This window comes from Candoia aspera, chromosome 5 (genome assembly GCF_035149785.1).
Source record: "Candoia aspera isolate rCanAsp1 chromosome 5, rCanAsp1.hap2, whole genome shotgun sequence".
Lineage (NCBI taxonomy): Eukaryota > Metazoa > Chordata > Lepidosauria > Squamata > Boidae > Candoia > Candoia aspera.
The window spans coordinates 104,092,711-104,106,071 of NC_086157.1; the positions used below are offsets into that span (position 1 = coordinate 104,092,711).

Consider the following 13,361-nt stretch of genomic DNA (forward strand, 5'->3'; position numbering starts at 1 on the left):
GTTCTTGTTTCTATATACTGTCTTTTTATTTGTAAGCCACCCAGAGACAGACTTTAGAACCAGAAATCAGAAAACTACAACTTCCAGAAAGAATACAGCATATGGTACCAAAATATACATAGCAGTAATCCATGAACAGTACCCAGCACTTTACATACATTATTTGGCTCAATGTAGTAAATAATCCTATGTATTTGCTCAATACTCTCCTCACCTACTCTACGTTTTTGCGGGGAGGGGGCTGAACTTGATACAGGCACTGATAGTGGGCTTTCTAAGAGGCAAGTGGCATGATACATGCCACAATGTCATCATGCAAATAGTGCTAATTACACAAGTAACATCATTTGCATGATGACATCATGGCACGTGTAGCTTCATGGTGGCTTCTACCAGCCATCCACGGCAATGACTGACTTTGTCCATGATCAAGCCCTCGGTGATTTGTTTGACTTTGGCTTAGCATCATATGTGAACCCAGCCATTGTAGTCTGAAAACCATACTTTAGGGTTTAGTCTGTTTATGAAACAAGGTAATTGTGGTTTATTCAATTAACCAGTTAAGCAACTAGAAGCTTACCACAATGTGTGAATCCAATTCATGACCAATGTGAGATCTAAAAGAGATACTAGGTCAGTCTCTTTGCCATTTGTACTTCTTCACGTTGGAAATTTATTGTCTCTTTAGCATCAAACATTAGTTACTGGGTTCCTAAAATACTGCCCTAAGTTAATATCCCTGTTACTTGCCTTGAGGACAGGAAGCAAACATAATTTATAGCTTATCTGAGTTAACCCAGGTTACATTAGTAGTAATGGCTCAGTAACTGGGGTGTTAAACAGATGGGCTGCTCCCTAATCACACGTATATTTTAAGTGGCATTAAACTTGGGGTCAGTGCATTCAGACCTCTATCATTGTACCAAGGTGACCATGACTTACAAAACAATTCCTTAAAATCTTTGAAAAACCATTCCCACCCACAGAAAAATCCTTTCCATATTCTAAAATTCAACCTTCTCTATCCAATGTCTTCCAGAGGAGTTGGATTACAACATCCAAAATTCCTACCCAGCACAGTGGAGGATTATTCTGGCTGAGAGCGATGGGGGTTGCAGTCCAACACAACTAGAGGCTGTTGGGTTATCCACAGAGCCAAAGGAATATTCAAAGCAATATTCACATTTTTAAATGCTTTAGTCAAGAGAATCTCAGATCCAGTCTGCTTCATGTTTTTCAAAAGGCTGGACACAAGCTAGGAAACCAATCAGTTCAACAGTTCCACAAGTTCAACATTTTATAAGTGCAATTTTAATTTCCCATTAAATCCCCGTTTCGTGGTTACGTAGCTCACCCATGTTCCCAGAACATTGGTTCATCACTGGCAAGGTCACCACAATAAATACGTGTAAGAACAGCTGAAGATAAGCAATATAGAGGACAAGTATTGCTTCGGAAAGTAATCTTTGGAGTCATTCTTAGAAAGCAGTCATGGGAAGAAACTTTTTGGCTAGATGAGACACAATATAGTTTAGGCCCTTCACAAAATTTGTGATAGCATCAATGGCCAACAAGAACATGCCACTGATGCCTGAAGCAATATCTTGGAGAACAGCAGGAATGGCACCCAGGACGTAAAAAGGGAAAGACACAACATCCAGGATCAGATTAACAGGGACGCAAAGAATCCTGTAGGTAACCACCAGAACATTGTAGATGTTTTTTGCAATGCCGTTCAGGATGCTGACACCCACTTGGACCACACAGATAAAGATATCCAGCAGGGCCGTGGAAATTCCTTTGACAAATGTGCACACCCCACTGATAACCTTCTGGACAAGGTACATGAGCAAATGCCACAAACATTTCACAATTTGGCTAACCAGACCGAAAACAAATTTTAGCAGTTTCAAGAGAGGGCTAACAAAGAAGTGAAAAAGCTTCTTCAGAAAGCCACTCTCCTCCTTTGCGTCGGTGTGTTTACACTGAGTTGGCTTTTTCATGTGCGGTTCTGGTTCCTTCGCCCGGACCTTCTTCACAGAGTGCAGCACTGTCTCCAGCTTCTTAGCATCCTGACGATCTTGACCACAGTTGTTTTTAAAGAGCTCAACTCCTGCAGGAAACTTCTTCTCAAGGGCTTCTACCGTTAGGTCTTCCAGACGGCTCTCAACACCTGCCTCTTTAATAAATCCCACTGACCAGGTCTCAGCACCATTATCACAGCAGGCTGCCAGCCAGAGGAATTTGGGGACCGCGACTTTGTCTTTTACTTTTTCAGCGGAAGGCACTGCTCCTGAGAGGAGATAGAGATCTTCCCCATTTTGACAGTGCGGAGCCAATCCTTGGCTGACAAGCTCCTCAACTTCCCAGTGCCAGAGCTCCTGGAAAGGAGGGGAGATTGGCACTGTGTTGGTCAGCGTGTGGGTGGCAACTTGATGATCATCCTTATGGAGGGAGCTGGGGTTTAGGTTCCCCCTCTCATAGCCAGAGTCTGCATAGTCTGCCCTGAGAGCCTGGTTTCTTCCCAGATGATCCACCGTGATCTCAGCTTCTGGCACCATTTCTTCCAGACCATTTTCAGGGTCATCGATCTGAAAGAGGGATAGGAGCAACTGCTGAATTCAGAACCCATATTTGCAACCAGAGCCATTTCCTGAAAAATATCAATCCCATCCACTACCCCCAAATAAATGGTGGGAAACAGTATTTTGGAAATCTTCACTGATGATGTTACCTAGTCAGATAATGAAACATCTGCAAGCAAACAACCAAGCTCAGAGAGCTCCAAGGACTCCACAACTTTGGAAATCATAAATCATTTCCAATATTTTGGTGATGGTTGTTTTAAGACAATTCTGGTACTGTCCTTTTAAGTTTGGCAAACTGTTTTTTGTAACAAAGCATATGTCCCGAGTTAGAACTTGTAGTTCTTGTAGCAAAATTTTAAATTCTCAAATTGAAGCTGCCAATTGCAAACATACACTGCAATTTTTGAAATCTGGAATTGAGAGTTAGCAATGGGGACAACTGAACTTTCTGATTTTAAATTTGTTTTAGTGTTATTTATTGGTCATGGACCAGTAAATTCATGAGCATCTGGTCAGTCACCTTTGGGGAAAAGAATGCTGGAAAGATTTTGAGATGACCCAAGAGAGGTTAGTACATACTTACAATATTATTTTTTTAAAGGCCGGGCCTGTAATCTCATGACAAGCTTAGCTATGATTAAGATAATGGTTTAAGGAATTAAGCCAGAAGGAGGCTTGCTTTATACAGGCAGAGTCCTTACACTGATTGATTCTCCAATCAAGCAGAGATATAAATCACATGGATCAGACCTGCCTTGCTGCTTCAGATTTTTGCAGCCTCATGTCATGAGCTGTTCCTCTGACTTCCATTCCACAGTCAGAACATTTTACATTCTGTAACATTCCATAGCATTCCAGGATATCTCAGCCAATCAGAGTAGAAGGCTTCACTGCCAGAGGCAAGATAACGTTAAACCAAGGTAGAAATCCCATCATCATTCTTAGGGAATTAATTATGAGTTTTTGTTCAGGAATGTGTTGGCCACTGAGAGGTCAGTTGTACTCAATCAAATGAACACAGTTTCAGAAAGGCAGAGCTTCATTTCCACCAAGATGTGCTCCCCGCATGGAGCATTTTATACACGACCCTTGGCGATGATTTCCAAACCACTGCTGGAACAGATTACTGTCACAGTTCTGACCAATTTGACAACTCTGGTTTCTGACAGCTGGTCTCTAGTCAATGGCATTCTGCATGTATCTACAGACCTCTTGCCTGTTGTTATTTACATTTTTCAGATCAAAATTTCACTCTTTTTCAGCATTTAGAAATGGTGGGTTTGTTTAGCCTGAACAAAACATCAAGGAAAAAATTTAGTCACAATCTTCAAATACAGGAGATACTGTCACAGAGAAGAGAGGGCAGATGTGTTCTCTGTTTTCTGGGGGACAGAATTAGAATTAATGGATGAAAATAAAAGGGAGGGTGATTTTTAGTTAGGCTTTAGGAAAAACAACTAACAATAAGAGCTCTTTGATGGCAGAATAATGCCTTGAGTAGTAGTGGGCTCTCATACACTTGAGACAATGAAGTGGATGCTTGATGGCGATCTGTTAGATACTAAGCTTTTCAATTTTCCTCCCAGTGCAGAAGATTGGCCAAGGTCCCATCAAATCAGTAATTGGTCCTTTGGATTCCTGTCTCACACCAAGCCCTGTCCGTTGCTAAGCAGAGCGTCTCTCAGTATTAGGTGGTGATAAATCTGAAGCAGCCAGTCGGTAAGTGACTTTCCAGTGCCAGAGGAGTACTCCCTCTCAGGACACCCATGAATTGGCCATGTATGCTTATCTCCAAACCTCACTTGGGAAGGGATGAGACAGTGTGCCTAAAATCTGCTTGGACCGATGTATCTGTCTTGATACATGTTCTCTCATTTCCATAGAAATGCATCTCACTGCACAGATGACTTGAACATTCTCTCCATCAGTTGTCTAGGTACTAATGGAGGCTGGAAAGCATCAAAGCTTATTCATCCTCCTTCGAACTCTTCGTCTTTAAACTGGACCAATACTGGACAGTTTTTCACACAGAAACAAACACAAAGCTGTTGTTTGAGATTATTCTCACCAAATCCCATCTCCATCATTGTTGCTGCTTCTGCTGTTGCCATTGTTTATCTCTGATCAGACCATGACTCCCTCCCTGTCCAGATCAACCAAGTACCAACAACTGAATATATAGCAAGGACTGGTGTACCACAGCCTTCCTTCCAAATCACTGGGGACATCCATCCACCCACTAAACAGAGACCAAACTGGTACAGTAGATAGAGAGCTAAGCTTGAAATGAGGGTTGTCCCCTTGGGGCTGATTCTCACATGCAAGGGTATCATTTGGACTAGCTATGCCTAATTGTTCTCACTAGCAGCCAACTATTGTGAATGCTTCTCAGTGCAGCTGGTTCACACATTCATCTGCTTGTGTATTTTGGACATGAGATATGAATGCCTGCCTGGCGTTTGGCTGTGTGATGCCCTATTCAAATATATAAGAGAGCATCTGATTTTGCGAAATGCCCAGCCTGGACGTGTGAGTCGGGCCTCTGCCACTATATGAGTCAGGCATTTCTGTTTCTCCCAGGCCAAATGAAAAAGCAGCAGCACAGAAGAGCTTGACCACTGAAAATATGCTACAGAAACAGCAACACATCTCTCCTGAGGCATGTCGCTGAAATATTTCTTGCCACTCTACATTATCTGCAACAACTCTTCTACACAACCCTTCCCTCCTAGCTACTGGGTGGCATGTTCCTATAACCGGGTCAGTTAAAAACCTGACAGCTCTATTCATACAACATGCTAAGCTTGATTAGCACTAACCTAGCTACGTATTATGCAAGGATGTTTGTTTGTTTATTTGTTTAGCTTGCTGACTAAAGTAGGGTTCAGTGTATTGTACAAATCCAGGAAATGAGTTAATTTAGTAAACCTGTTATATGATGGAGGCCTCCTGTGATCCCTGTGCATTCCTCTACCAAGCTAGACCAACAGTGATGTAAAGTGCAGCCTGGGGATGATGGGTGCTTTAGTCCAATTATTCAGAATGCAAAGGGCGGCAAATGTATACATTTTCTGAGCCAATATGCCTATTTATATCTGTCCCACCAAGGTCCCTTGTGAACCTGGATGAAATATTAATTTGCTGCTTGATGTTTTACAACCTCAGAATGATGATGCTCTCCTGGGCCTGGTTCTAACACCAAAGCCCTCCTCCCCCCCCACACACACATGTTGTCATGTCTCATCAAGAAAAGCCATGCACAGCTAAGACGGTGAACATAGCAGGGCATCAGCTGGTTCTCCAAACAGGCTTCTGAGACCAATTGGTTCCCTCAACGCACAATGCTTTCCTTGAAAGCGCCCTGTTGTAAACCAACTGAGTTGTCACAATGGGATATATTTGTTTGTGGGAAATAGCTGGCTCCCCCCCACAGCCCCAATTGCCTTTTCCATTCCCTATTCATTTTACAATCAAACATCCTTCTGTTTCGAGAAGAAGCTTGTTTGCAGACCACCACAGTCAGGGCAGAGGTTGGTACAATCCTGGCCTCCTTCAGAGGGAACATTCCCTCACCCAGTGGGAACAAATGGCTTATCAGGTCCTCAGAGAGATCATACGTAGCCAAAGAAACTTCAAGGGGGGGGGTATGGAATGAGCATATATGCCCTCTGTTTACTTCTCAATATGATGCACAAGAGGCAGAAGCAGTGCTGGGGAGAACATCCGTGGTTCACCATGGGAAAACAACTAGATCCCACCAGTGTTGTTAATCCTAAAAATGATGGGATTAAGTCAGAAGCTTCTGCAGCCATGTTAAGTGTTCTGGGACAGGGACTGTAAAGACAACCCAGGCTTTATTTTAACTCCATGGGGGGAGGGGTTAAATTTAATTACTGGCAGGGGAAGGGACCATTTATCCCAGGAAAACAGCACCGATGGAAAGTTGGCATTATTGCACCAACCCAAAAAATAAGCTAACAGCGTTGATAAAAGAAAACACCCTGCCTGGATTTGTTTCTACTTGGCGACCACTTTTAGATTATTTGCTTGTGTCTGAAACAAATGAAGCTTTGATTCTGGGTTTTGATGATTAAATGGTTTGATGTTATAGAAGTAAGATTACTAAGGTTTAACTAATGGTAAGAGATTATATCTGTACAAAATGCATTTATATCTGTATTGGAGAAGGTCGGAAGTCACTTTCTTTTTCCACTTTCTGTCTAGTTCTGCACTTTTATAGTTCTTCTTTTTTTCTTTAGTTCTCTACTCAGTCTTACCTATACTCTGTATTTTAGCTATACTTTGAAAATCAGTAAAGTTCTTTAAAAAGGGGGGGGGGTGAGTAGGCATTACATTCCCAGCCACCATAACTCAGATCCCGTCAAAAGCGCCCTCTCTGCAATTTGTACCAATGGGGAATCCCCTCACTCCCAATTGCTGGGCAGAATTATCCTCTCTCTCCTTTGTTACAATTCATGTCCCTGCAATGCTTTCCTTTAAAAGCCTTCCATGAGCAGGCAGCACATTTTATTAGTATCAGAAATGCCCCCAGGTTTGACATCACCTTGGACAAAATCCCTTCCAGTGGTCCCTTGATCTCATCCTGGTCACTGCACCACGCTGCCCAGTGACATCCTCCCCAATTTTTTTAACCAGGTGGTAATAAACAAAATTCTTATCCTTTGGCTGCTGGAGCTTGTCTGTAGCCATTGCTGTATTCCTATCGCCATCTGCCTACTCTCCCTAGATAGTGGGGCCCCAGACATAGACCCAACAATCCCATCCTCGTGGTGCCAATGATTCGGGATATAGGTTGAAGGCAGAAAGCCAGCCCTACCTGCCTAATACAGTTGCTCCCCACAGCTCTCCAGAAAAGTGCTTATAATTAAGTGTTTAAGGGGGGGTCTGCTAATTGCACTGCTAAATTAACCTCTAGCAAGCCCTCAGTGATGAAGTCAAAGTGGAAAGGAGGAGGGGGCCAGCTTGGTGCTAGAAGATGTTCATGGGTAAAAGATCCAAGCCTCAGTCCTGGCTTCCCCTGCGTAAAACAGAATCTCAAATGGTAACAAGATGGGACAACACTGGGATTGTTCTTGGAGACCTTGGATGGCTAAGTCCTGAGCTAGATGAATCCCAAGGTCAGATTCAGCACAAGGCAGTTTCTCATATTCACATCAAAAAGATGTCATCAAAAGGGACAGTCAGCCTCTTGCAGCCAAATCTGTCAGTTCGGCATGTGGCATTGCCAAGCTTTTCCCCAAGTATCTCGGGGGAGTTAACCTGTGCCACTTGGGAGGGAATGGCAGGAATTTGAGTTCTGTGCCACAACCACTGGCTGACCTTCTCACTTCTGTTGCAGCCTGACCCATTTGTGTCCCCCTCTCTATCGTAGCAAGAGGCTGCATCCTCAAAGTGGGCTCTGTATAGTCTTGGCTTCGGGTGCCGTATTTTTTTCTGCCAGAGCTCCTCCATATATGCATGTGGCCAAGAAATGAAGAGATTGAACTTCTCACTTCTGATGAATGATAGAACTAGGGCTCCCCACATGGGGTCCAGAGACCACCAATCAGGCTCCCTGGCCCGTCAGACTTATATATTTTTAATGGATTGTGGTTAAACTTACAATGCGGAATAAATGGAAACCTGCCAGCCTTCACCAGTCACTTCATTTCTAAGAAAGCTTCTGAATCCCACTGGTTTTGGGGGTACAGGGGTCTTCTGGTAGGGTTCTTGGCCTGGATAGGAGTTCTTGGTGTGTTTCACCTGTGGGTCTTCCTCTAAGCATCTCCAGTTTGCCTTCAAACCTCTATTCTGTTGAGCTTTGGGGATACAGATGTGTGATATGACATGTGAGACTCAGATCTTGCCTCCGACTTGTAGTTAGGTTTTGGGGCAAGAGATTCTTCCTTTGGGTAAATCGTTTTGGCTTAGTGCTGACTCCCACCATAGCAGACATTCTGTGAAAGCACCCAATGAATGCTGCCTCCAAATTCCAAAATGGGCTTTCCAGCATTAAAGCTGGATGGTCCCTGTAATAAAGTCTTCCTAGAGAGAACACATCAACAGATCCTGCTGGTAACACCAGCAAGACAGAAATAAGGATGGAGTTGGGACCACCATTTACCGTCCCTCTTTTAAAATTCATACACAGACTATTCACAATGGAAAAGTTTGATTTAGATGAATGGCTAGTCTAAACATTTTCCTAGATTAGCGGTGTACATGGTGCAAAGATTACTGCAGATGCTGACTGCAGTCAGGAAATCAGAAGACGCTTAATCCTTGGGAGAAGAGCAGTGACAAACCTTGATAAAATAGTTAAGAGCAGAGACATCACACTGACAACAAAGGTCCACATAGTTAAAGCAATGATATTCCAGTAGTAACATATGGCTGTGAGAGCTGGACCATAAGGAAGGCTAAGAGAAGGAAGAGAGATGCTTTGGAACTGTAGTGTTGGAGGAAAATGCTGAGACTGCCTTGGACTGCAAGATCAGACCAGTCCATACTCCAAGAAATAAAGCCAGACTGCTCACTTGAGGGAATGATATTAAAGGCAATACTTTGGCCACATAATGAGAAGACAGGACACCCTGGAGAAGAGCTGATGCTAGGGAGAGTGGAGGGCAAAAGGAAGAGGGGCCGACCAAGGGCAAGGTGGATGGATGATATTCTAGAGGTGACGTACTCATCCCTGGGGATGCTGGGGGTGTTGACGACTGACAGGAAGGTCTGGCGTGGACTGGTCCATGAAGTCACAAAGAGTCAGAAGCGACTGAACAAATAAACAACAACAAGCAGTGTACAACCAGCATTCAGTTTTCATCAAGCTCCCATCAAGCTTTCCAATCTCAGGAGAAAACAGGAAGGGAGGCAGGAGAATGATTTCCAAGCCTGGGATCTTCTCTCTGACCTCAGAGGAAACCCCAAAAATCCAATGCTCTTAAGATGGTCTCTTAAGAACACTCCCAGAAAAGTGAGATATGGATGTAGGGAGGGTAAATGTTCATACCTGGCAATCCTCAGATAATTTTATGTACACCTTGGGTGAGCCAGGAAGTTGATATTGGTCCTCTTTCCTCTGCATTGATTCTATCAGTATATCAGGCTTATTGTTTAATTCCCAAGTACTGTAGTTGGCTCTCTAATTTTCCTGATGTTCTTCCTTCAGAAACCTTAGAGTACTTCACCCTTCCTTAGCCATGAAGAAGGATAGGAACAGGATTGATGCTTTTGACTTTGGTGTTGGAAGACTCCTGAGAATACCACGCATAGCCAAAAATACAAATAAATGGATCATTGAACAAGTCAACCCAGAGTTGGGGCAGAAAGGACCAGGCTCAAATTATCCTACTTTGGACACATTATGCAAAGACTGAGTTCTATGGAAAAGGCTCTAATGCTGGGAAAGGTGGAAGAAAAGAGAAGAAGAGGATGACCAGCAGCAAGGTGGATGGACTCCGTTAGAGTGGCGATGGGTGCAGTGTTGGGAGATCTGCAGGGCCAGGTCAGGGACAGATCATCCTGGAGAAAAGCTATCTAGGTGGTCACTAAAAGTCGACACTGACTTGATGGCACATAATCAATCAATCAATCAATCAATCAATTCTTAGCCAGAAGTTTTCCGGGCACTGGATTACAACTACCATCATCTCTTGCTGGCAAGGGCAACCCCTAAAGGGACCCATGTTTGGGGAAATCTGAATTATAACATCAGACTCACCGTCATTCTTTTTCAGCTAATTTGCCTTCCCCAAAATGAAAGCACACACCCATTTCACGCCTCACTTTCCCTCAAAGGAAAAGCTGTGTCTAACCTGTTCCGTTTTTAGAATGCACCAGGGCTACTCCTTTACTTTCATGACTGTCTTAAAAAGGGCTGCAACTCAGAGATAATTAGCAAATTGCAGAGAAGGATTAGCACTGAGTTTCCTAACATTCCCGTCACATTTCCTTTCCTTAATCCAGGTGTCTGTATGCAGAAACATTCAGTCATATCAGATACCTCCTATGGCTGGATTGATACAGCCTCCTCAGTGAGGACTAGGCTCTAGATTCATCTTTGCTTTGTCACACTTGACCAGACACCTGGATACCGACTTTCTTTCTCAAGGAAGCTTTGTAACTGATTACATTTATGCTTACGCATGTAAAACTATGGATTCTGCAATGGGAAATGGGTGTAGGAGGTTGAAACAGCAAATAGCTGCTCTTAGAGCTAAATCTGTATTTCATAAAAGACTTGAGCTTGCATCAAATGATTAGAACAACCTCACCAATTAAAGGTAAAAGCTATTGATTTTTTTTTTTTTAGTGACTTCAAGTCAGTGTTGACTCTGGGCAACTGCCTGGACAAGTCTCTGCAGTTTCCTTGGCAAGATTTCGAAACTTTGAATTGCCTTCTTCTTCCTAGGTTTGAGAAAGATAAGCCCAAGGTCACCCACTGGCTTTGTGCCTAAGGCAGGACTAGAATTCATGGTCTCTCAGTTTCTAGCCTGGTGACTTAGGGATTTTTTAAAAAAAAATTAAGGCAGAAAGTATGACGCCTTTATGGTCTTTTCAGAATTCCAGAATGGATGTTGTTCTTTTTTCTGCCACCCCCAATAAAATTTAAAAAGAAGTGAGTCAAACTTAATTATAACTTCCTCCCATACTGGTTAAAGGGCTTTCTTTCTCCCTCCCCCCCCCCCACATCTCTCTCTTTTTGTCCTTATAACTATACTTACTGCAGTGAACATTATAGAGGCTTTCCTTATTTTAATTTGCGAAGCAATCACTCTGTGTAATAAGCAAACTTAACTGTGCACTTAATAGGATTTCACATAGCCATTCGGCCATTTGATAGTGGTAAAACGCCACAGGCACACCATACCCGGCTAATGTGTCCCATCAAAAGCTATAAATAACAAGATATGCATTTTAAAAAGTCGGTGCATACCGCATACAATCAGGAGACCTCAATCGAGGAGAACAAAAATGTATTTATACATAACAGCATGATCTTTGTAAAAAAACACCAAGCTGCTTTTAAAACCACGGTTTACTCAGTGCACAGATCACTGATCTAGTAAGGAAAAGTCTTCTCTGGAGGTTGTTGAAGGTATGCAGAATGGATGGAATGCACATGTGTGTTCACACAGAATCACCAGGCATGAAACTCTTGCAGTTCACCACCCCATGAAGCATGCCTTTGGTCTACAGTAGACTCCCCTCCCCGCACCCCCATTGTAGTAGATTACACCGCATCAGGTTTTGCCGGCCTGCTAACCCTCCAGGTGTGATGGATTTTTTCAACTCTGATAAGGCCCACCCAGCAATGCCAATTTATGGGCACCAAAGTCCAACTTATATAGAGACCCAAGGAAGGCCCATTGAGGTGGCCAAAAAGGGGCAGGAGTTGGCAGAGATTTGGTGGATGAGTTCACTGGGGAATGGGGGTGGGGGGAGGCTTGCTTTGGTTGAGGAATGCAGGGGACATTCACCAGGAGGTAGCTGAGCCTGACTGCAGCTCTCTTCCTAGGCTACTGTCCATGGTAAACGTGGCTTTGCTGCCAGAGAATTCAAAGGGGCTTAGAGTTGGATTCTACAGAGGTATCTTCCAGGACCCACCAGCCCACCTTGTCCAGAAACGCATTTCCTGCAACGGCTCTTTGCAGCAGGCAGTCCTGGGCTGGGCTGGGATGAGGTGGGGGAAGGGGGTTCACTGACTGCCTACCGACCCAGCGCATCCCCCCTTGCCCCCGAGTGGCACATCCTTCCCACGACATCCTACCGCTCCATGCGCTCCCGCCCTCCGGGCTGCTCTCCCCACGAAGCGGCCTTCCCTCTCGCCCTCCGCCCCGCGCCCCGCGCCGCCGCCGAGAGACTCACCTGCGGCTCCACCAGCCAGCTCTCCTCCTCCTCCCCGGGGGGTCCCCCTTCGCTGTAGCGGAAAGCCGAATAAAGTGGGACTCTCTCCTGCGTGCTGTAGAGGGTGGCGAAGCGCGGCTCCCGGCGGTACTTCTGGCAGATCTTGGCTGCCCGCTCGTCCAGGAAGCCCTGCGGGGGAGCCTGTTGGTAGAAGAAAACGTCGCATTCTGCAAAGCCCGCGTCGTCGTTGCCCACCACCCGGCCGTGGGTCGAGGCGGCCCAGGCCAGCACGGCGAGCAGACAGGCGGGGAACGCGGCTCTCATCTCGGGCGGGGCGCCGATCCCGGGCTGGCGAAGGCGCGGGGCTTCTTTCCCGAAGCGGGGCACGGCGCGCGAAGGGGCGCTGCTGCGGAGAGACGCTCCCGCGGAGAGCCTCGCGATCCGGGCAGGCGGCCGGGAGGGTGTGAGAGGCGGAACCTCCGCGCGGGCCGTGAAATACGAAGCGCGCCCGCTGCCAGCCGCCGCCCCTCCCCAAGTCTGCGGGCGCCAGTGGCGCCTGCACGTGAGGAGCGGGGCTGACTCACGCGGGGGATGAGCAGCCTGCGCTCTGCATACGCTCCGCGGCCTCGGGAAATCCTGCAAGGAGCTCCCGTTCTTTTTCACCCTTTCTCTCTCCTCCGCCCGCACTTGTCTTCCTGTCCTGCGTCACGGGGTGGCCAGCAGCTCGGCCTGTCTTTTGGCTCCAGGCCGCAACTGGTCGTCAGAACTGAAGGAGGAGGAAGGACAGAAGGCGGGGAATGCTGCAATGCAGTCGGGATCCCCTGACGGGAGAGGTTTCCGAGGATTCGGCAAGAAAACCCTTCCTGTCGCCCAGTAGCCGCTCTAAATGAATGTGCGGCGACGCCGTGCTTCAACAGCCCAGGA

At 45.5% G+C, this 13,361-nt stretch overlaps 1 protein-coding gene across 1 annotated transcript; it reads right to left on the reverse strand.

Annotated features, from left to right (window-relative positions):
* Position 1: 1 nt before the first annotated feature.
* ENDOD1 (endonuclease domain containing 1) lies at positions 2–13,113 on the reverse strand. The gene is made up of 2 exons (XM_063305871.1): positions 12,459–13,113; positions 2–2,591 (listed from the first exon to the last, which is right to left on the reverse strand). Exons 1-2 carry the CDS (start codon positions 12,759–12,761, stop codon positions 1,479–1,481), a joined length of 1,416 nt encoding a protein of 471 aa, XP_063161941.1. The 5' UTR covers positions 12,762–13,113; the 3' UTR covers positions 2–1,478.
* Positions 13,114–13,361: the final 248 nt, after the last annotated feature.